Source organism: Ursus arctos, unplaced genomic scaffold (assembly GCF_023065955.2).
Source record: "Ursus arctos isolate Adak ecotype North America unplaced genomic scaffold, UrsArc2.0 scaffold_12, whole genome shotgun sequence".
Classification (NCBI taxonomy): domain Eukaryota; kingdom Metazoa; phylum Chordata; class Mammalia; order Carnivora; family Ursidae; genus Ursus; species Ursus arctos.
Window position 1 is genome coordinate 7,740,657 of NW_026622786.1, and position 23,971 is coordinate 7,764,627.

The 23,971-nt window shown below is 40.6% G+C and overlaps 1 protein-coding gene across 2 annotated transcripts in view; it reads left to right on the forward strand.

Annotated features, from left to right (window-relative positions):
- The window catches only part of WARS2 (tryptophanyl tRNA synthetase 2, mitochondrial), a 96,891-nt gene that overhangs the window by 69,426 nt on the left and 3,494 nt on the right, over positions 1-23,971 (forward strand). For both annotated transcript variants that reach the window (XM_026483637.4, XM_057310334.1), the window contains 3 exons: positions 3,528-3,608; positions 6,855-6,940; positions 22,058-22,176. In XM_026483637.4, coding sequence (XP_026339422.2) covers positions 3,528-3,608; positions 6,855-6,940; positions 22,058-22,176 — 286 coding nt within the window. The remainder of the gene's footprint in view (positions 1-3,527; positions 3,609-6,854; positions 6,941-22,057; positions 22,177-23,971) is intronic.

The window sequence follows — 23,971 nt, forward strand, 5'->3', positions numbered from 1 at the left end:
ACTGGCTAAAGGAAATCAAATGCAATCAACTGATTTTTTCTGGAATTTTTTTTTTAAAGCCTATGATTTATGCAGAACATTTTAGTCTACCTTGACGAACAGCAGTGTTTTCACAAGAGTAGTATTTTTTGAACAACTATCCTCTTTCATTCACAAAAGCATCCACCAAACATCAAGCCTTATATAACTCTATTCCAGAAGATTTTTTATTCTGTCTTATCAAACCCAGCAATTCCATTAAGAATATTTTCCATTTGTTCCTACTGACCCATCTGCTCTATTTTCAGAGATAACAGAGCCTATTAGATGTGAAGTTCTCTAACTTTCTGCTCTCCACTCCTATCTCATAAGATAGATCCTCATCCGTATTTATTTCCCTTCCTCCTGCTTCAGTGGAAGACATTTCATAGAAAGTAGGTCTATCCCACCTTAAAAAACAAAATAAATTTTTTTTCTCCTCTAACCCCTACTAGTTATTCCCGTCTCTCTCCTTCCCGAAAAAAAAGAAATATCTTACATATGTGATAAAATTCATGGAACTAAATATACCCACACAATGAGCGCATGTAATACTGGTGAAATCTAACTAGGGCAGATGGATTGTATCCAATTCAATTTCCTGGTTGTGATATTGTAGTATAGTTATGCAAGATGTTGCCATTGGGGGAAAAAGGTATATTGTGTTGCACTGTATTATTTCTTACAGCAATACATGAATCTACAATTATCTCAAAATAGAAAGTTAAAACAAGTCTTTCTAAAAGTTATGTATAGTAATAACCACCATTTATTGAGTGCTCGCTGTGTTCTGGGTACTGTTCTAAGCACGGACAGGTGGATACTAGTGTTCCTCGTTTTATAAAGGAGGAAACTGGGGCACAGCGTGATGAAGTCACTCACACGGAGTCACCCAGCTCGTAGATGGCAGAGTTAGTGTTCAGAACCAGGCAGCCTCATTCCCAATGCAGAACTCTGAAGCACTCTGCTGTACTTTTTGTGTGTCTGTCTTCGTATCCTGCCTCCTTGTCACACTTCAGCCCACCCTCTATCATTTAGCTTCTATCCCAGCCACTCCCATGAAACTGCTTTGCCTGGATCACCAACCAGTCTGTTGAGAGGGTGCCTGGGTGGCTCAGTCAGTTAAGTGTCTGCCTTCAGCTCAGGTTGTGATCCCAGAGTCCTGGGATTGGGCTCCTTGCTCAGTGGGGAGTCTGCTTTTCCCTCTCCCTTTGCCCTCCCCACCCCTACACTCCCATTTGAGCTTGAGCTCTCTCTCAAATAAATAAATGAAAACTTAAAAAAAAAATGTTGCTAAATCAAATGGAGTCTTTTTTGGTCCTTAACCTTTCTTCCTGCACCCTTTGATATTGTTCATACATTCAGCAAATATTTATCGAGCACCGTGTGCCAGACTCTGTTTTACGGCGGTAAACCAACCAGGCAAAGCTGTCTGCAACTGAAGGACGTGTATGTCTTTACTTGGTACAGAATCTTCGGCCACTGCTGACTTGTTTGTGGGTGGTCAACAAGCCACCTTCTGTGTTCCAAGCTTCCCCGCCCAACCCCCGTGGCTAAAACAGATCATATGGTTATTTTGTTTGTTTTGCAACATTTAGTCGGAATTACTATATTTAGATACCATTTTCACTTTTCCCCAGATAGAAATCTGAACCTTTCCAAGCAGTTGTCATGAGTATGGATAAATTAAGAGAGCCAAATCCTGAAGGATACTACCCCTTCTTATATAATTATTAATGATAAATTATGAAAATTGCCTTTGCCTTTTTACCTACCTTTTTCTGTATAAGAATAATTTGAATTAATTTTATGCCCCCTTATTTGGAAATACCAGGAAGATGTCGGCAGAATATTAAATAAGTTTCATTCTATATGTTCCAATAAAAGGCTACTCCAAGAAAAATACTTGATTTCATGAAGACGTGATAGCCTCTTGCATATCACCAAACCTGAGCACTTAAGCCTGAGTCGAAGGGAAGGAGTCATCTTGTCTCTTTCCGCATATGCATGGTTGTTTTCTGTATTTTTACTCCTTTCCCTAATTCAGTAAAGAAGAAAAAAATTTTTTTCTCCTACTTCTTCATGCTAAAAAAACAGCTCTTGTCTTATTAGTTCTAATGGGGATGTGTTTTGCTTGATGATTGGAAGCAACTATAATCCTCTTGCTTGCATCCAGGGTAACTGTTTTTGTCTGATAGCCGTTTGTTTACAGCAGCGGTTAGCAATTTGCAATTTGTATGGACAGCGCTGCTCTCAATGAAACCCAAATGCCTCTTGGAAGAAAGATGACGGATTCAGCCCAGTGACTTGCAAAACTTTAAAAGCAGTTCCTTGTCAAACATGTGAAAAACAACTCTTCCCTCTCCACGACTCAAGGAAAAAAATGAGAAACTATCTTACACCAGATGGTGATTCCTTGCTAGTAAAATAGGCCTGGGCTGACTCGGCTCCATTCCTTTACGTTCCCTTTGCAAAACCCACAAAGAACACATTTGGGGCCACTTTTCAGAGTTGGCAACAGTCTCTGCGTTTTAAGGAAATCATATGGACACACACACAAAAAGCCACAATGTATGAAGGGCTTGGGATCCCCAGAGTCCAGAAACGAGATACATAGGCCTTAAATTCTAGGTCATTGGTTCGAACCTGGCCTGGACCCAAGAATCATCCCATCTGCTGCCAGGTTTGGTTACTTGATTAAATTTGGTTAAAACAAATTGAGAAAAGGTTATATTTTCTTGTTGATTAGATCTCTTTTTAAAAAGAAGAGGAAGAAGAAGGGGGAGGAAGAGGAGGGGGAGATGAGGAAGAAAGAAAAAAAGAAAAAGGAAGAGAAGAAATAGAAACTAAAAAAAGAAAAAAAAACCACCCTGTGGGATGATAAAGTGATTCCTAAATTTGAAATTACTGCAGGTCTAACAGATTCAAACATTAATTTTAAGGCCAGTACCTTTCTCTATTATTTACACGTAAGGTATTAGAGTGGCTTCCATATATGTAGAAGTTATTTAGAGAGGATTTGAATGCATATGTGTCTGTGTTAATTACCTTGGCTTTTTAAAGCTGGAATAGACGCCTCAGGACACGATGAGATCCTTTCCCTATGTTGAAGCAGAGTCTGGTCAGCCACTTGCTAGGGATGTTGTGAAGAAGATTTAAGTGCTGGAATAGTAATTATATTGGTTAGTTGTTTGTTTGTTTGTTTGTTTTTAATGTTCAGTTAGCCAGCATATAGTACATCATTAGTTTTTGATGCAGCGTTCAATGATTCATTGGTTGCGTATAACACCCAGGGCTCACCACAGCATGTATTGGTTAGTTTTAAACATTTCTTCTTCATCTAAAATCCCATGCGTTATGAATCAGTCCCCTTTGCCTGTCATTTCTTAAATGACCTTGATTTCGGGTATTTCCAGCCACTTGAGGTAATACCTGTTGTCTGTTTAGTTTTGCCTCATATGCAAGAAACCATTGACCGCCTTTGCTAATGTCCTGTTTTATTTCTTTAGGTGCCTGAACACACACAGTTAAGTTGGATCCTCACCTGCATGGTCCGACTACCCCGGTTACAGCATTTACACCAGTGGAAGGTAAATGCCAGTGATCTGATTAATAAACAAAAAGGAGTTCAAAGTCCCCATTATGACTTTTTTTTTTCCTCCTGTTTATTTTGCATTCTGCTCTGGGAATCCTGAGTTTACTGGCCTCCGTGGTCTGTTAGTCACTAGTGGCCCGAACAGTATCTTAACTTCTCTGCCTCAGGGTATTAGATGGAAAATAAGAGGGTTCTCCAGGATTCCAACTTAAAAGCAGGATAAAAATATCCACATTATTAACTGTCTGATTTTATCTGTGTAGGTCGAATCAGAGTGACCTTTGGATAGATTTGGTAATGACTTTGGACCTACCATGTTATGATTAACAAACACTCGAAGTTTCTGGATTACTGGACCCCAGAGTTGCCTGCCATTGCCATGTAATTAGTCGGCAGTAAGGCTCCGATATTTTCACCGTGGGGAGAAGGAACAACATATTTTATTTAACATTTAAACAAGTTGAGTCCAGGCAACAGTTCAAACCCACAGAAAAATTGAGGCTGTACTTTTTCTAGGAAATTCAACTGAGAAAGATAAATTGGATAATTCATAGTCCTTCATTTCCATTTATTTTTGCAGTTGGATAACCTGAGGGTAGGTAGCCCCCAAGTGCGTCAACACTGAATTTCAGTTTCAAGCTGCTTTCCAGCATATTTTCAGGGCCGTTGGTTTCTTCAAAAGCTGGTTCAGAAACCTCCAGACCCGTCGCAGAGAGAAACAGAGCTTTTAAAGTGACTGTGCCGAAATAAGAGGTTAAGCGGTAATGCTGCAGAATCATTACCTGCCAGGCATTAGAAACAAAATTTTGAAATGTTCTCTACCGTATTTTACTTTTAGCCAAGACTTTCTCCTTTTATTGAAATACTCTATGTTGAATACTGAAATCCTTTTCAGAGGAACTGACTACCAATTTAATGGGAAATGCTCCCACTTTAAGATCGCGACTGAGGACCTCCTGATAACACTTGACTAGAGAATGCACTAACTCAGGTTTCCCCCACTATCTAAAACTAGAGCATCCCTATGAAACCTTTCATAAGCCAAAATGGAGCAGAGCCAAGAAGCAAGTACCATTTCATAAAGGCAAAAATCTTCTTCCGGTTTCTTTCAGTTACCGAAAGCAGGCACTAATACAGGTCTTCCGGAAAAGCAAAGTGGCATAATAAGTTTTAGGTAGTAGGGGAAACCTATATTCTGGGGAAGCCTTCCCACCAGCCTGTGATTTTTTTTTTTTAAGAATTATTTATTTATTTTTTAGAGAGAGAGAGAGTGTGTGTGTGTGAGCAGGGGGAGGGGAGAGGAAGAGAGAGAGAGAAGCAGGCTCCCCCCCTGAGCACAGAGATGAAGCAGGGCTCCATCTCACATCCTGAGATCATGACCTGAGCAGAAACCACGAGTGGGTCAGTCAACCGACTGAGCCACCCAGGTGCCCACTGTGATATTTTATTTGCGGGAAAAAACCTGGATTTCAAATGCCAGCCTTATCCTAGAGCATGCTACTGCCTTCTCTGGTCATTCCTTCATTAGCAAATAGTGGCGGAGCCTTCTGCAAGTCTCATACCACGCTAGGGGCTGGAGGTACAGCAGTCAACAGGACAGACAGACGCAGCCACTTTCATGAGGCTTGTAGTCTGTTTGGGCAGAGACAATTGCACAAGCAATCAGGAAGTGTGAAAAGTGATCAGAGGGAGGGATTCTGGTACTGTAGGAGGATCTAAGAGCACCTAGCTTGGTTTTGATTAGGGGAGAATAGTAGGGTAGAAAGGTGGGGTCCAGGCTGCTGAGGTCACAGTTATTTGGAGGATTCCACAGAAGGTAACACAGATGGAAGGCATCTGGGGCACATAATAGGCACTCAATAAATATTAATGCTCTCCACATCTTCCCCCTTCCTTTGTAATTTCAAGACCCAGTATTCTAATATAAAAAGACTATACATCTAATGCAGTAGCAGTTTTTTAAAATGGGGTTCTTTTCCCATTTGCTCATTGCCAAATTAAACTTTTATTATCTTTACCAGTGATTGTTGCTAACTGGGCTTTATCATGGACATTGCAATAAAGAGATGTATTAAAGGAATTATATGTTCAAACTTCCTTTAAGTGACCCTATAACATTCATTGCTATAAGCAAGAAACTACTTGAAGTAACCAGAAGAGTTAAGTTTGTACCTAAATGATGAAACATCGACATTAAGATGGGTAAAGAGAGAAGCTGTTGCTTTTCAGAGCCAGACTCAAAGGGTGTGTTGTTTGGGGAAGCCCGAGTTGGGAGCCCATGAACTTGGTCCGCAGAATCATGGAAGTTTATATATTTAGTTATTCAGTTCATTCAGAAATAATCAGACCTCAGGGAAGTGATTCATATTAACTAAATGAATAATATCTGCACACCAAAATCACCATTTATCATTTTACAAGAGATGATATGCTTGGGCCTTGGAAGCAATGATGAGTAAACGTCACACAATCTTCCCCAATACACAGTTCTACCCAGAGAGCCAAAGTACCTGTTAGCAACACTTGCTGTAGCAGGGAATTGGCATCACGAGGGCTTCTGGTCAGTGGGTACATACTCATAGCTTACAGTTGGCATCCGTTAATTAAATCCTCATAGTATCATCTCTGGTGTTACTATCAGCTTCCCCATTAAGGAAATATTTTAGTCTTTATGACTTGTCCTGTTCACTGGAATCATTTTATCCCCTCTGTTGTCAGCACCTACAGGTCAAGACAGATGCATAATTGGTTTGATTAAAATTTCCCTTCGTTTCATTTTTTTAAATGCTGTGACTTTTGGTGTTTTGGTTTTTTAAGTGTGATTTTAGGGTTCCATTACATTTTTGTCAATAGCACAGTGGGAGACTTTCTGGGAGGTTTCCACAGACGTAACAATATGGCTTTCGATGTTAACTTGTCAGATTAATTAATAATGGAGTTTATCTGATTTGGAACCTAGAGACTCTTCTCCCCTGGCTTTAATTAAATGCACAAGAAACAGTGGCAGTGCGGGATCCATTACCGGGGCCACTAGTGGTGAAGTGGATTTCTCTTAGTCCTGCCTGAGCCTGCACAGGGAACCAAGGAAGCCACATGGCTTCCAGTGTTGCTAAAATGAACTAAGATATATGGTAATACAGTAGCTTTGGACTACCCTTCACTTGCTTTAAAGATTGCTTAATTTGGGGGTGTAATTAGATTCATGTCGGATTTCTTTCCTTCTTCTCTTTTCACTGCCCAGGCGAAGATTGCCACGCAGAAGCACGGCGGGACCGTGGGCCTGCTCACATACCCGGTGCTCCAGGCAGCAGACATCCTGCTGTACAGGTAAGGAGCAGAGCATACCCCCAGTCTTATGCATACTGACAAGAGAGTGTTTGAACCTATCCCAAAAAGATTTGACTCACGGGGAAGCGAGGCTATAGAAAGGATTGTGTGAATCGGTTTGCGTCTATTACCCAGTAATAGGTACAAAATTATAGAAGTATGTTTTACTGTGACACTAGTAATATGAAGGGCTAACACTTACACAGCACTTACCATGTGTTGGAAACTGTTATAAGTGCCTGGCAGACATTCACCCAGTTAATCTTCACAACCACCTTGGGAAAGTTGCATGACTATCATCCCCAATTTACAGATGAGGAAATTAAGGCACAGAGGTTAGTCCCTTGCCCAAAGTCATGTAGCTAGCACAGCTTGGACCTAGGATTTGAGCATAGAAAGTTTGGGTACAGAGTTGCTGCGCTCTTAACCACTATGCGATATATACTTCCCTGGTAATAATTAAGCTTCGAGAGCTTTCAGTGTTGATTTTGCATACAATCTGGATTCTAAAGCAATGCTTTTTAATAGAACTTGCCTACAATTATGGAAATGAATCCGTGTTCTCCAAGACCTTAGCTGCTAGCCACAGGACGTGTTGATAGAAGAACTGAATTTTAAACTTTATTTAATTTTAATAATTTAAATGGAAATAGGCACCTGTGCCTGGTGGCTACTGTATTGGATCAGCAGTTGAGAGCAAGTTTTTCAACATGCTATAGGGTGCCCTACTTTTCCTGGACCCATAATCCCTCAACTCAGCCAATGCTGTCCTTTACAGGTCTCAAACCCTACAACCAGAGGATGCCAAGGCCTGCCCTCTCTGTACTTCTGACCCCATCTCTCTCCCAGTCCTTCCCTGCCATCCCCACATCACCTCCCTGGCTCCCCATTTGGCCTTCTAGCGATAAAGCTTCCCCCAATCAGCAGGCACGCATAGCCAAGCCTTGCTACTATGAAGGCTTCTGAGGAAAAAAGAGAAACGCTGTCAATCTGATTTTCCCCTAAAGCCCTGACCCTGCGAAAGTGATTCTTTCCTGGGAAAACTAGAATTCTTTGCATGTAAATATGATAATAGCATGGAGATACAGTATGTGTACCTCGAAGTATGACCCCTGAGCCCCGTGCCATTATGATGGAAACAGCCAGAAAAACAGCTGCTTGGCTTCACAAATCAGGAATGTCCTTTAATACATGCAGGCTATCTTTAACTCTGATGAAAACATATACATAAGGATTGTGTGTTATTTGTTGTATTAATTTGAATGCTGGATTCCTAACAGCATTTATTACTTATAGTAAGTAACTTTTGACTTATCCTGGGAGATCTACACCACTTTTCTCCAGGAGTAGCAAATGAAAAGTCTAATAAAGGTCTAGTACATTTCCCAGCAAAGTAGCGTGTTTTCTCACCTGTGAAATGGGAATACTAATTATCCTGCACAGGATTAGTAAAAGGTTAAAATGAAATATGGCCAGGCAGTGCTGTGACTGGGAGCTGTCCCTTGGTCGTGCCCGGTGATGATTTTGTCCAATGTCAGATTTCACTTTCAAGGGGGACTTCTTTACCGAAGCAAAGGGTGAGGTTTGTCAGCACCAGGAGACGGAAGCACGTGAGCATAGTTGAGTTCCTTAAGCATTCAAGAGTGGTCTCGAGAGTCCTCTAAGCTCAGGTCTATGAAAAAGTAAACTTGAAGAGTGCCCCCTTTGTGATACCATGGAGCAGAGCGGGGAGGAACTTTGCCAGGGCTCTCCTTCGATTCCCTGGCTTTACAAACACAGCCCAGGGAGGGAGAGCAATTTACCCAAAGCTGCACAGCCAGTCAGTGGTCAGTGGAGCATCCAAGCTTGGTTATGGTCTCCTAAGGCCCGTGCTGACCTTCCTTAAGGAGCCGGTAATGTTCGGGGGCAAAATCATCACATAAACAACCAGGACAATACAAGATCATATATACTAAAGTGATGATGCATTTATTTTTTATCCATTGCCCAAAATACAATTAGCTAATGATAAAATCCTACAGTTGCTTTCGTCTATGGAGTAGGGGCTAACGGGGCATAGCTCAAGAGGTTATTAAACAAATGATGTATGAATTGGTATCACCTAGCATGTGGTCAGTACAAACATTTCAAGAGTACAAGCAACATTTTAAAAGGCTGACATTGGCAAAAGTAGCTCCAGATCCCCAAATCTGACACATACTCTCCCTGTTTTCAAGCCAGGCCTGAGGTTGTGAATGTCCTCTTTTACAGAAAGCAGTAATTATTTCAGATGTGGCTGGTAAACTCAAGCTTTCAGTAGCTTCCTGCCTCACTCTGCCCTAACATCAGCAGGTTCTCACAGTTAGTTAATGCTTCCAAGGATGAGTTACCCCCAGGTAACTTCCAGCCTCAGTTACCTCCCCCCCCCCCCCAGCCAACTCCCAGAAAGCAAAGAAATTCCCAAACTATAAATATTCCTTCTTTAACTCTTACTGATCCATTTGGAGGTTAGCATATATACTAAGAATGCCATGATATACCTTTCTTTTTCCTATTTTCTGAAAGGAGGACTATGGTGACAGATTGCTAAGTGTCCCCATCAGGTTTTATTTTACATATAATTTGTTAAACAGAGAAAAGTATTTAAAGTATTAAGACCAGGTAATTCTCTACATTCAAGATGACTGCCCTCCCACCTTAGCCTAGCAACTGGTCTACCTGCAATGCCATAATTAGATCCTGGGCATGGAACAGACAACTGCGTGCTCCTTTTCTTAAGAGAAACAGCCCTACATTTGCCTCCTCTCTGCTCTTGGGCCGGACTTCCTGCCGTTGGCCGCACAAGCTCCAGCTTTTAGGCTCTGGTCCTTTGGGCTCTTTTCTTCTGCCCTCCTTCTTCAGATTGTGCCCACACACATCTCCCACATTTCCTGGGCATGTGTGTCATTTGGACCCCTCCAAAGTGTGCAGACAAGTACAATAAAATCAGCTCTGGTTTACTGCAGCATTTATCCTGCTAACGTACATTTCTCATCTCTTTCATTATGCTTTTCCCCAAGCTTAGAAATGCCTAACTGCTTCATAATAAGTAGCAGAGGCAGGACTCAAACCCAGGTCTGATTTTTCGCTTGTACTGTTGTTTTCCCTATAATACAGCTCAAGCACTTGGGGTATTTTTTGTTTGTTTTTGTTTCAGACAGTTCTGGATTTTGAAACAGGTCATAGCCTGAATGTGTATGAATATTTACATCATAAATATAGATAGATACAAACAAGCAAGTTATATGGATTCAAAAAACATTTGTATTTTCTCCCTCCAGCAAATCTCTATGTGGCATCTTCATGAAAAGTTGATACAGAGTGTGTGTAGTTTTCACATTTGCTTTTGTCAAAATCAGCATTGGAATAAGTGGGACATGGTGGGCCAGAGAATAAACATGAGGGGAGGAGATAAAAGGGGAGTCTTCCAGATAAGCATATGAAAGATTTATTTCATTGTTTTGGTGGAACTTGGTATGAAACCCAGGAATGGAAAGCTGAGACCATCTTAAGCTTGAGAGTATCATAAAATAGCAGATATTTGAAGAGAGACAGAATACTCAACAATAGCACCTGCTCCAAGTTTTTATTTTGCATCTGCATTCTTTTTCTGAGTATCCAGTTTCAAATAACTGGCTATATATTAAGTAAATGTTTCTCTCTCTTTCTCTCTCTCCACACACACAGTTTTTATTAACATACAGCAAACACATGTTAAGTACCTACAGTGCTGCTAATCCAGAGAAAGGTGCTCTGCATGGACTTGAGCAAAGGGAAGGAAGGAACTGACGTGAGGTGGGCATTAGTTGTCAGGCCCCACACTAGCTGCTACACACACGTTATCTATTCAGATTCTCAGAACAGCTCTGCAAGATAGGTAAGTGATATTATCCCCATTTTACAGATAAGGAAATGAAGTTTTAGAGAGGTACTACTAAGTCTGCTCAAACAGAGATGAGAGTGATTACCTGGGCTAACCAGTTTCTCTTTTTTGAGAACACAAATGGAGAACTATGGGAAGGGGATAAGAAGATAGTGAAAGCAAAAGCTGACATGACCTAGGAAAATGAGCAAACAGAGGCCTCAGGAACTTAGAGTAAGCAGAAGCAAAGCCAGCCAAAAACAGTAGAGAGTATGACAACTGGTCCGAAGCTTCACACTTCGTAATTCCAGAGAAGAGGTGAGTCGACTGTAATGTCCGAGGATCAGATCATCGCCATTGAGGACAATCAAAATAATCCATTCCTAACACTGCTTGGGAGACTTCTGGTTCTTGAATTACATCCTTCCTCTATGAAACCAGTCTGTCCCAAATTTTTATGAGATCCTGAAAGCTGCTGGCCAAACCTCATTCCAGTCGTCTGCCGCCTTCCACATACTCGCCCACAACTGCCAAGCAGTAGCGTCTTCTCTTTCACTTTCCAGCTCTGGGGCAAATGCCTACGGTAAATCGGAAGCACACAGAACTGTACTTTCCGGGGTGAAGCCCCTGGAAATCGACAAATAGTGTAGAAGGGAGAGGGTGGTGCTGAGATGTCAGTCCTGAAAGCAATGGGAAGCTCTTTGTGATTTTCAGGACAGAGTGAGATGATCTCATTTATATGTTTAGAAGTGAACTGATTAAAATATAGAGAATGACTTGCAGGGGGACAAGAGCCCTTTGGGCAGTCTATTCAGAGGCTCTTTCCCTAGTCTGTTTGGACCATGACGGTGTCAGTGAAGATAGAGGCAGTAGGCATTTGCATGTAGGAGACTTTAGGAGGTAAAGTGGATTGAGTTTCATAATGGATTGGATGGGTATGAGAAGGAGGTCTCAGTGACCCCTCATTTCTGACTTCTGAGTTGGACTGATGCTGTTGCCATTGATGAAGACCAGAAACAGTGAAAGAGGACTGGCCAGAAGAATTTATAGCTTCGTGTGGTGCCCTCTCCTCCTAGAGGCTGTAACTCCCTAGAGGGTAAAAACCTTCTCTGTATCTCTCACAGGACCCAGCACAGGCCATGCACATCATAGGTGTTCAGGAAATAATTCCTAAATTAGAGAGTCATTACGGCATATCCAACAAGCTAGCTGGTGATGGTGAGTTCATCCTTCACGAAAGGAAAAACAGCACCAAACTCCACCCCGCCCAGCAGCACTGAAAACTCACAAACACAGCCGAAGTAGGAAAAAAATAACAATAAGAGATCCAGTCTCCGTGAGCAGATACATGTAGGCAATGATTATTCATCTGGACACTAATTCTGCCAGAGGGTGGGGTGAATCCCAAGTAAATGCTAATACAACAAGGAACCGAGCAGAAGAAAAAAATGAGTTCATCACCAAAGAAGAAGATCAGACGCATTATTATGTGACAGAAGTTATAACAATCAAAGTTATGAAAGGCTTTTGTTTTATGTTGTATCTAAGGAAGAAGCACAGTCAGGATAAGAAAAAAATGAAAGAAAAGAAAAGAAAAAAGATAAAAGGAAAAAAGAAAAAGAAAGAAAGAGGAAAGAAGGGGCGCCTGGGTGGCACAGCGGTTAGGCGTCTGCCTTCGGCTCAGGGCGTGATCCCGGCGTTATGGGATCGAGCCCCACATCAGGCTCCTCCGCTATGAGCCTGCTTCTTCCTCTCCCACTCCCCCTGCTTGTGTTCCCTCTCTCGCTGGCTGTCTCTATCTCTCTGTTGAATAAATAAAATCTTTAAAAAAAAAAAAGAGGAAAGAAAAAGGAAAGAAGAAAGAAAGAAAGGTAGAAAGAAAGAAAAAGGGAAAAGAAAAGAAATGGGGAAAAAGAGAAGGCATTAATATGGATATCATTATGTAGGGTATAAATTTTAAAAGAGCAGCTCTAAATTATTTGAAGTGAAAGGAAGACGATGAGGAGAGAGGTTGAAAATGTGAAGAGAATAAGCCCCATAAGTGAGCAGAATCAAAGACAGGCTGAATTCATGTAAAGTGTAAACTCAACGGATGAGAAATAAGGGCCAAGATAAATTGTAGGAGGTGAAAAGAGCAGCAGGAGCAGAGGGAGGAAAGACTAGAAACAAACAAACTAAAATCAGATGAAAAAGCCAAGTGGAGCAATAGGACCAGGTGAAAAAAATTAAAATTTTTTAATCCCTTTTTAAAAAAAAAAAAAAAAGGCAAAACCTCACAGAATTGTAAGAAAAGAGGCAAGGATCTCACAGAAAGCAAAGACGCATGCAGAGTCATTATGAAAACTAAATGTGTTTTCTGTTTAGTTTGGTTGCTTTGTGGATCTGGAACCATTTTGACATGTGGAAAGATTCATTTTGATGTGCCTAAAGTGTATTGATTATGGTAATTGTTTTTTCTGTGTTAGCTGCAGTCCATTGTGATTTCCTATGGGCTACTGTAATTGCTTTTTAACCTGCCCTATTGGCTAATTTGGTTTGGGCGAGTCAAAGTGACCTCTGCACGTCAGCCTCACTAGAATCACAAGGCAGGAGTAGCAGAGTCCAGTAAAGAAGGCAGACTTCGAAAGGTGGGGTTGCGCTCCTGTACTTCAGAGAGGAGCGCATGCGGCCTTGTGGGCACTGAGGGAAACATAAAAGGAACAGTTTTGGTTTCGGTTTTACCATTTATGAAGCCAGTGACTTTCTTCTGATCCAGGCTGTGTGGAAGACAGCAATGGACAAAGCCCTAACGATCATTATGTTGAATTTCCTAAATTCATGTATGACCTTAGAAAAAGAGAAAGCACTTCCTGATCTATTGTCATGGTCCCTATGCTTTGCCTTTCCATTCATTATTCTGTCTCTGTTTTCCTTAAATTATGGGGTTCTCAGAATCCCTATAACATGCTATTTATATTTGGGGATTGCCGAGTCAGATAGGTGAACCGTCAAAGACGTTTTCTATCCATATCAGCATCGCTGCCCAGATCTGTGAGTATCCCTGAGATTATGTGTTAGTATTTTTGTTTGCAATATAAATCACCTATCAAAAAAATAAAATGATCCTCGTTTGAAAAAAAGTCACAATGGACCTCACACCAAGGCACCACTTTGTCCTTCATCGGGTCAGATATTAATGAGTGTATATCAATAGCTGGTGTTTTTTGAGCTGTACTCTCAAGTACTATGCTTGGTTATCTCATTGAATCCTTGAAACAATCCTATGAGGTACGCACCATTGTGAACCCCAATTCCAGACAGAGGCTCAGAAAAGTATGAAGCTGGGCTATGATGACTCACCTTGGAGCCGGTGGAGCTGTGATATAAATTCAGGTAGTCTGACTCCTGAGTCTGTGCTCTGATCCTCTATAGTGATGACGAACTGATTTCGTTATGGTTTTTCTCTTGCTATAAAACTTTCTAGGTCATAGTGCCCTCTTCATGAGATCATTCACTTATTCAGTAAATATTTATGCTTGATCTTAGCCAAAAGGTCAAGAAACGATTACTTATTCAATAAATATTTCTTGAGCTCCTCACACATGCCAGGCAACTGTCGTAGGGATTAGAAATAGATTGAAAAACAAAACAGACAAGCTCTCAAAACACTTATTTTTTGGCAGGAGAGAAAACAACATACAATTAAATAAACAAATGAAATAAAATAATTAGATAGGATTAATACTAGAAAGAAAAGAAATAGGATATGTGGAAAAGAATAAAAGGGAGGGGCGCCTGGCTGGGTCAGTCAGAAGAGCGTGCAACTGTTGATCTTGGGGTTGTGAGTTCAAGCCCCACATTGGGGGTAGAGATTACTTAGGGGGGGAAATGTTCGAAAAAAAAAAAAAAGGAAAGAATAAGAGGGAGAAACCAACTTTGGAGAGTATGCTTGGGGAAGTCTTCTCTGAGGAGGTGATATTTAAGCTTAAACTGGAAATAAAGGAGCCGGGGTACAAGAGCTATGGAAAGAACATTCTAGTAGAGTAGAGGAATGGTGTCTTCAACAGATCCAACTCCCTGCCTTTGACGTTTGACCTGTAAGCCATCCAGGATACATGATTTCACTGTCTTTATAGTCTAGCAGTGGGAGAGTCAACAGTCTCTCACTGGTTCATTTCAATGTTCTAATGTAGTTTAAATGTTCTTTCTTATATTCAACAGGAAAAAAATTAAAAATCGCTGCTGCCTCTTCTGATCTTATTAACATCTTAGTGCATTTCCTTTAAATCAATTTTTAAAGCTAATATCCTTACTTGCATTCTATGTACAAGCCTCTAGGCTACAAGTTTTTTTTATTATAATAATATTTTTTATTATGTTAGTCACCATACAGTACATCCCTGGTTTTTGATGTAAAGCTCGATGATTCATTAGTTGCGTATAACACCCAGTGCACCATGCAATACGTTAGGCTACAAGTTTTGCATGCATTATTATATTCTCCTTCAGACAACTCCAGGAGTAGGCAGTTGTTTTAAAATGGCTAACAGACACATGAAAAAATGCTCAACATCACTAGCCATCAGGGAAATATAAATCAAAACCACAATGAGATACCACCTTACACCACTTAGAATGGCAAAAATTAACAAAACGGGAGACAACAAATGTTGGTGAAGATGTGGAGAAAGGGGAACCCTCTTACACTGTTGGTGGGAATGCAAGCTGGTACAGCCACTCTGGAAAACATTATGGAGGTTCCTTAAGATGTTAAAAATAGAGCTACCCTATGACCCAGCAATTGTACTACTATGTATTTACCCCCAAGATACAGATGTAGTGAAGAGAAGGGCCATATGCACCCCAATGTTCGTAGCAGCAATGTCCACAATAGCTAAACTGTGGACGGAGCCGAGATGCCCTTCAACAGATGAACGGATAAAGAAGATGTGGTCCATATATACAATGGAATATTACTCAGCCATCAGAAAGGATGAATACCCACCATTTGCATCGACATGGATGGAACCAGAAAGGATTATGCTAAGTGAAATAAGTCAAGCAGAGAAAGACAATTATCATATGGGTTCACTCATATGTGGAACATAAGCAATAGCACGGAGGACCACAGGGGAAGGGAGGGAAATCTGAAGGGGGAGAAATCAGAGAGGGAGGCAAACCATGAGACTATGGACCCTGGGAAACAAACTGAGGTTGTCATAGGGGAGGGGGCTGGGGGGAAGGGGTAACCTGGTAATGGATATTAAGGAGGGCATGTGATGTGATGAGCAGAGTGTTATACGTAACTAATGAATCACTGAACACTACATTGAAAACTAATGATGTGCTATACAGTGTCTGACTGAACATAATAAAAAAAAGAAAGAAAGAAAGAAAGAAAAAACAAGCATGAGGAGGTTAACTTGTCCAGGCACATGCAGCTGGTCAGTGGCAGAGCAGGAATCTGAGCCCAGAACTACCTGACACAAGTCCCCCCCGCCCTCCAGCCACTGTGGCTTCTCCTTGGCATGAGTGCAGGTTATATGTCTTTCCCCCCAAATTTATATCCTGGTGTTTTTGTCTTCTATTTTTCCACATCATTAAGTATTGACTGTTTTTCTTGATTCCTTGTTTTCTGCCTCATGCTATATATATTGAGTGTTCTTTCCTTTGACCTATTCCAACGATTCAGAAAACGTGCTGTGTTTAATTCCAGTAGTGATCATCTTTAAACAAAGACCAGCCATTGAGAACAAGTGGAGGCTATTTATTCAGAGCTTGCTACTGTAAGGGATACCTACCATGGCTTGGATTTCGTGTTTCGCAGAGACTTGAAGGCAGGCAGGGGGGCTGAGAGGCTTTGTAGTGGCAAAAAGGAAGAGGCAGGTATGCTGTGATTTGAGGTTGTTGCCACAGGGAGGCTGGAGGCTGGCCGACTAGAAGGGGGCCTCTTCCCTGATTAGTTTGGGGAGTATATATGACTTTCCCTGGCTCAGCCCGCGTTGGAGGAAGCGAGCACAGTCGGGGCGTCGGCATCATTAACGGAGTCTAGACCATTCTGGGCCAGTTGCTGCAGAGGCTGTAACTGGCTTCTTGGGCTGGTGGCTCAAGAGGTTTGGATCAAGGTTTGCGGTCATCTCTTATCTAGCCGCTGTCTGTTTATCTCTCACTTAACAGAAATATTCAAGTCTTTTGTTAATCATTCCAAGTAAAAAATGATTATCATGTGGTACGGTGGGTTATCAATCACACTTTTAGAGCCTTGGTCTGTACTCACACTCCCTTTTGATTTTGTTAACTGACCGGGGATTTTCAACAAAGACTGTTGTTATAAATGGATCGATTTTAGATCAGATTTTTTTCTATTGCAAACTGTAACCTAAATTTAGACTTTATGCTTTTAGTGTTCATAGCAAGTCTTTATACTTCAGCATCTCTGTTTTTGAGTTCCTGTGTCCTTAGATTTGATTCAGAATTTTTTCTAGTCCTTTACATGCCTGAGAATTTCTTTGTGTTCAACCTGCCTCATCTGTAAAAAGGGATTAAGTACAATAATAATGCATAAAATATGCTTAGCAAAGCGTACGGCATGTAGGAAGTGTTCAATGGCTATTAGCCACTGAATTGTCCTCCTCATTTTTATATTTCACACATAAAAGACAGCTTGCTTAGGTTTTCAGTACGTTTTTCTCTCAACCCTTATAAACATTGTTCCAGTGTTGTATTCATTAACCTGATTTTTCTTATTTTTGATTTTATTTCCTGACTGTGACATACAGGATTTTTTCTTTACCTTTGTAATTCAGAGATTTTCCTGGGTGGTGCTTTGTTGTGAGTCTCTAGTGGTCTTCCCTGAACTATGTTGTGCCCCTTCAGTATGCATACTCTGTTTTGTTTGCCTGCTTGTTTGTTTTCAATTCCATCAAGTTTCCTTCATGTTTCCGTTGTTGCTTCTGTTCACACAGGCCTGCTGTCTTCCATCAGAGGAAAACAGTTCTCCAACCAACCATTCGCATGTTGAGTTTCTCTCTCTTTTTCCTCTTGCCACAGTTCTTGAAGAGCTTCAAGTTTCTCACCCAGATCACCGATAGGACCTGTCCTTAGGATTTCACTCCTTACTGCTCCTGATTCTTCTATTTTGTGTTTGGTTTTCTTTATCTCCTCAATTCATTTTCTTTTCATTTTATCAGTTTTCTCCCGCCACCTAGGGTTTTCTCTGTTTTGTGGCTTCTTGTTTTTATTTTGTGACAGCCATGCCTTTTTGAATCCTATTGAGGTAACCAAGCAATTTTCTTTTTTTTTTTTTAAGATTTTATTTATTTATTTGAGAGAGAGAACGCGAGCACGCACAAGCAGGGGGGAGGGACAGAGGCACTGGCTCTCTCACTCTGTGAACAGAGGTGATACATGACAAAGAGCAGTCACCAGGTTATGTTGCTCCCACATCGCATCCTGCTTCAGTCCCTCACCTTCTGCACTTTCCTTTTTCATTCAATACATATTCCTGGACTGCTGTCCATCCTGAGCCAGAATATGTTCTGCATCATGGATACCGCGGTGGGCGAGCCAAGTCCCTGCCCTCCCAGAGCTCACGTCCCTGTTCTTGTGAGGGCGCAGTTCACCCTGACCAGCCCCTGCGGCCTCCACTGCTTCTGGGGCTACTTTCTGTTGTCAGGACTCAGTGTCTATAGAGTCGGAGCTGATGAGGGCCAGCGTCACCCCAGCTGCAGGAGAGGGATGTCTGCCCTCGGCTCCGGCTGGGGTGGCTTTCCAGCAATGGCGGCATTTGCTCTCATTCCACACCACAAGAAGCTCAACCAGCAGCTCTTTTCAGCTGAGTTCTGCTCATCTTCACGGTTCATGAAAGGTCTTCTCAAATTCTCTCTTTAGTTTTAACTCTTGCTGCTAGTTTTCAGTTTTTTATATTTTCTTTGTCTTTGTGGGTATTTTAGTAAGAAATTGAGATAGGCTATCTCGGATTACAGTGCCAACCTGGAATGTTGATTCTTCAATGTTGAGTTGGGGAGTAAATGTGGGATCTGTAGTCCCAATATCTAGCAGGAAAGCAGAGAGACAGTCCTAACCCTTCCAAGAGACAGCAGAGCTAGAGACTGAGCCCTGAATCATCAGAGGCGAAGGGATATGCAGATCCCCACGTGAAACTTGGTGAGCTCTCCAGTGATGGGTGAGAACTGGAGAGCTGATGTTTTTAGAAATATCAACATTTAGGGGACAAAGGGAGAAAAAATAAGCCAACATTGCTCTCTGTTGATTCTGTTTCTTTTTTACTCTCCTGTGAGAGTCAATTTACATATAAATAAATAAATATTCATCAGGTCTTGATTTTCCACTTTGCCAAATAGATGAGCCTGGAATTTTTTTCCCCTCATAAACTGTTCCTCTTTGGGGCCAAGCTACAGAGAAGTTGGAATCAGTGTCAGGTTATGAGTGAACCTCTAGTTGCATAGACAGTGCATCGTGGGCACCTTTCTTTTTCTTTCTTTCTTTCTTTCTTTCTTTCTTTCTTTCTTTCTTTCTTTCTTTTTTTTTCTTTTTAGTCAGCTCCATGCCCAGCATGGAGTCCAGTGAGGGGCCTGAACTCACGACCCTGAGATCGAGACCTGAGCTGAGATCAACAGTTGGACATTTGGGGCGCCTGGGTGGCTGTCAGTTAGACCTCCACTCTTGGTTTCGGCTCAGGTTGTGATCTCAGTGGTCGGGTCCTGAGATCGAACCCTGCCTTGGGCTCTGTGCTCAGTAGGGAGTCTGCTTGAAGATTCTCTCCTTCTGCCCGCTTCCCATGCTCATGCCCTCTCTCTCTCTCAAATAAACAAATCTTAAAAAAAAAGAAAAAAAAGGTTTGGATGCTTAACTGACTGAGCCACCCAGGTGCCCCTTGAACACCTTTCGGAAATACAGTATACCATTTTGGAATTCTACTCCCTACATAGCTACCATGATTTGAAGGCTTACCGGATTTTAGACACTGTGCCAAGCACTATACATACATTTTCTCAGTTCATCTCCACAACAACAGGATGGGGTGAATATTATTCCCATTTTACGGTAAGAAAGTTGCCAATGATAGCATTCTATGATTTATCCGAAGTCACACAAAATGAGAGTGGCAGAATCAGGATTTGAAGCTGGCCTATCCCCAAAGCTTGTGCTCTTAAATGAGTGCTATACTGAATCTCTCTCACACACACACACACACCGCCCAACTACATGAGTATTTGAGGGGCTATATGAAAACATTACTCATGTTCAGAGGGGTCTTTTTAATAAATAAAATGTGTTATTTCCATGCAAAAGAAGTGTCAAAGAGTTGCTTTCAAACCTATTGCTTATTCTAAACTTCAAAACATTTATCAGCATTTCTTAGGAAATATACACAGAATTATTTTATGACACAAACAAATACTAGTTTCATTAACTAACAATCATAACTTGCTTTTGACCAGAAAGTACTGAACATGCATTCACCAGATTTGTCTCCATAGGACTTTTGGGTTATTGTAAAAGACAGTTTTTTTTTCACTTGAATCAAAATTTCCCCCTGTGTGAATATTCAAAAGAATCTGCTACAAAATCATATAAATTCCTTATGGTTCTGTAACTATAGCACAGGAATGTTCTTATGCAGCTATTAAAAAAATTCTATTAATGAAGACCACATAGAAACATGGGAAATATCTATTAACATAAAAGATGGTATGCATATTATACTGCAGTTATGTAAAAATATGCATCCACATAGACAAGAGCAAACACTGGGAAGTAATTTGCAAAAATAAAAATAATTGCAAAATAATGAGGGCTCTTTCAAAGTTTTTCAAAAAGTTCTCCAATGTTTTACTATATTAAAGTAGCTAGTCTGTATGCTAGACAACTTTATTAAGTGGACCAGTAGCCTGTGGACAGTAATTCACAAGGGAAATAAGAAGATCTCTGCCAGTTTTTTGAGAACCACTCCTTAACCACGGGGTAAGAGGTTTTCCTCTCCATAACAAAGGAGAATAATTTTCCTTTTCTGAAGCTGTTTTGAAAAGCTGTTATTTTTCCACTCAAAATGTACAATTATCATATAAATAATCAAGTTCACTTTCAGGCAGCTGCTTTCACAGGAGGAACATTAAACTCTTTTGATCAAGAAACGACAGCAGTTTATTATCTATATCATCAAATGTAAACTCCCCAGCCAAGCATTAAAGACTTAAGCTCTCCTGTCTCTTTTCCCAGTAATACTTCAGGAGAAAGTTTTCCCCACCAAGACTTCTCTGTAATGGTTAATTCTTCCCTTGTTTGATGGACTTCATCGTGATCCAACACTGAAAATTGTATATATGGAGTTAAAATAACTATAAATAAAGCTCCTGTATTCTGATATTTTGTCTCGCATCCTTATTTTCTAATAAAATATTACAGGATAAATTTCAGATCTCCTTTGTTCTTTTTCCCCAGACCCATCCTCCTCTCTCCTTCTCTGGAGGTGGCTACAATCATGGATTTGTGGAGGGGCTGCCAGTATGTTATTATACTTATGTATGCAGCTGTAAACAATATATTTTGATACGTACTTTTAAGATTTATGTGTCAGTGTACTCTACATGTCTCCTACAACTTGATTTTTTTTCATTCAACATTGTTTTTGAGATCTGTCTACATTGTACTGATAGATTTGTTCATTTATTTCAAGTTCCCCACGGCATATTAATTGTGCTGTGATTGCAATTTACTGGAAAATGAAGGCGCATATTCCAGAAAGATCTTGTTACTCCCCGTGTGACAGGGAGGAAAAACTCTTGCCTGAAGAGCTTTCTGCCATCTTTGATTTGAAGGGTGGGGTGGAGTGGCTTTCAAGTGTGAGCACAGCTCTGAAGTAAAAAGCATCTGGTCAAGGCTAGGATAATGTGTGCTGACTGGGTTAGGGAACGAGGAGTGGTTTTAAAATACAATTATGCTTAGAGCATATGCTATTTAAGATACCATTCCTCCCTCCCAGCAAGATCCTGTCACACTGGTGTTGATGGCTGTATTCTTCTGCTATGGAAGAAACAGAACTCGAGTAGACAAATGTCTCTTTGGCATTTGTCTGATACATAGATAAAGACTTGGGTCTCAACATTCCCTCTGTAGTTGGTGAACATTTGTTGAACACCAACAGTGAAATAGGCACAGGAAATGCAGCTGCTTGCAATATCGTTTCAGTATAAGCAGGAGCCTTGCTGAGTTTTCCTGTCTGTCTTTTATTAAAGGTCCACACACGTTCCTGTCGGGGAGGATCAAGTCCAGCACATGGAGCTCGTTCAGGATCTAGCACGAGAGTTTAACAAGAAGTATGGGGAGTTCTTCCCGGTGCCCAGGTCCATTCTAAGTAAGTAACAAACATATGACTGTTAAATCAGGCCAGGGTTGCAAGACAGGATTGGATAACGGACTGAGGCTTGGAATTTCCTTCGGACTAAACTTGGCTTTCTTGTGGACAGGCTTCAGGATTTGGAACAAGAATCCCCATCTTTCTCTGTAATGTGGGGCGCACAGACTTCATTAGATTATTCAATAAAATAGCCAAAAAAGTTTGAAAAGTATGGGAAAGACTAAAAATGAAAAATATTCAAATTCATTAAGTTATATAATATATATATATTTGGTAAATCATATAATGCTTTCTATTGAAAAGTATACATGGGAAAGACTAAAAATGAAAAATAATCATTTTCATTATAAAGCATTATATAATTTACCAGTTATATTTATTTAGTAAATTATATTATACTTTATATGAATATGTATTAATAAATCAATGTATTAATATTATAAGTTAATGTAGTAACATTTAATACTTTATCATGAATTATATATAACATAAACATATATATATATATCTCCTTCCCTATTTCATGGATGGGGAAACTAAGGCTTGGCAAGGCTAATTTTGCACCCAAGTCATATATCAAGTTAGCGGCAAAGCTCTTCAGATTCCAAAGCCATTGGACCTTGCCTTCCCTATTCATAAGAAAACAAAGTCATAAGAAGAAGAACTGCTGAATCATCAGCTAGATAGAACAAGAGGGAATTGATCATTCTCACACTCTCCTTTCTTAAATGCACAACATTGGGGCGCCTGGGTGGCTCAGTAGGTTAAGCGTCTGCCTTCAGCTCAGGTCATGATCTCAGGGTCCTGGGATTGAGCCCCCCATCGGGCTCCTTGCTTAGTGGAGAGCCTGCTTCTCCCTCTCCCTCTCCCCTGCTTGTGCTCTCTCTCTCTGCCAAATAAATAAATAAAATATAAAAAAAAAATAAGTGCACAACATTGATGGAATGGATAATCTCCCCCTGGATCTGAAACTTCACCAGCAGCTGTGAGGCAGTACTAGTTTGGAATCTTCTGGAGGAGAGAAGCTGTGCCTCTCTATCAACATTTTGGTAGTGATGTAGATTTGTGGCAGGGGCAGAGGTCACTGAGCCTAAGCTCTGTCCATCTTTATTAAGCTGATGGCATTTTATAGGAGTATAACATGGACCTAGTATCAGTTCAGAAGAATAAGGCTGGTATACATTTCTAAGCTGTTCCAGTGGTTCACACAAGAAAAGACGGGCATACCGTGCATTGAAATCAAGCTTCTTTTAGCAATAGGTAATATTTTAATGTTTTTTCCTATTATTATTTTACCTATTCCAACTTGATATGTTTCTGCAAGAGCCATAAAATAAGCAATTATTAATAATATTGGTTGATAAAGCACAGCTTAACATCTTGATTCTATCAGAGTCACTTCTGGTGTGTGTGTGTGTTGGTATATACTTTTATAACTGTGGATAAAGAAACGAAAGGATTGCCACAGATTGTTAAAATTTGTTGGAGGCAGGAAGGGCAGTGGTTGTGGCCAGAGAGTGATTAGCTAACAGGGACGAGCAGAGAGGAAAAGAGAGGGAGAGCAAAGAAATAGACCAGACTTTTCTAAAAGGTATGCACAGTATGATTGATACAACTTCATATGTGTAAAATTACACATTTGATGTGTATAAATGCATTAAAAGTTGTATGAAAATATGATCAACCAAATGTTAACAGTTTTATTACATGTTTCAGGTGATCTTTATTTTCATACTTATATAAATGGCTTGAGTTTTTCACAATGGGTATTCACTATTTTTATAATCAGATA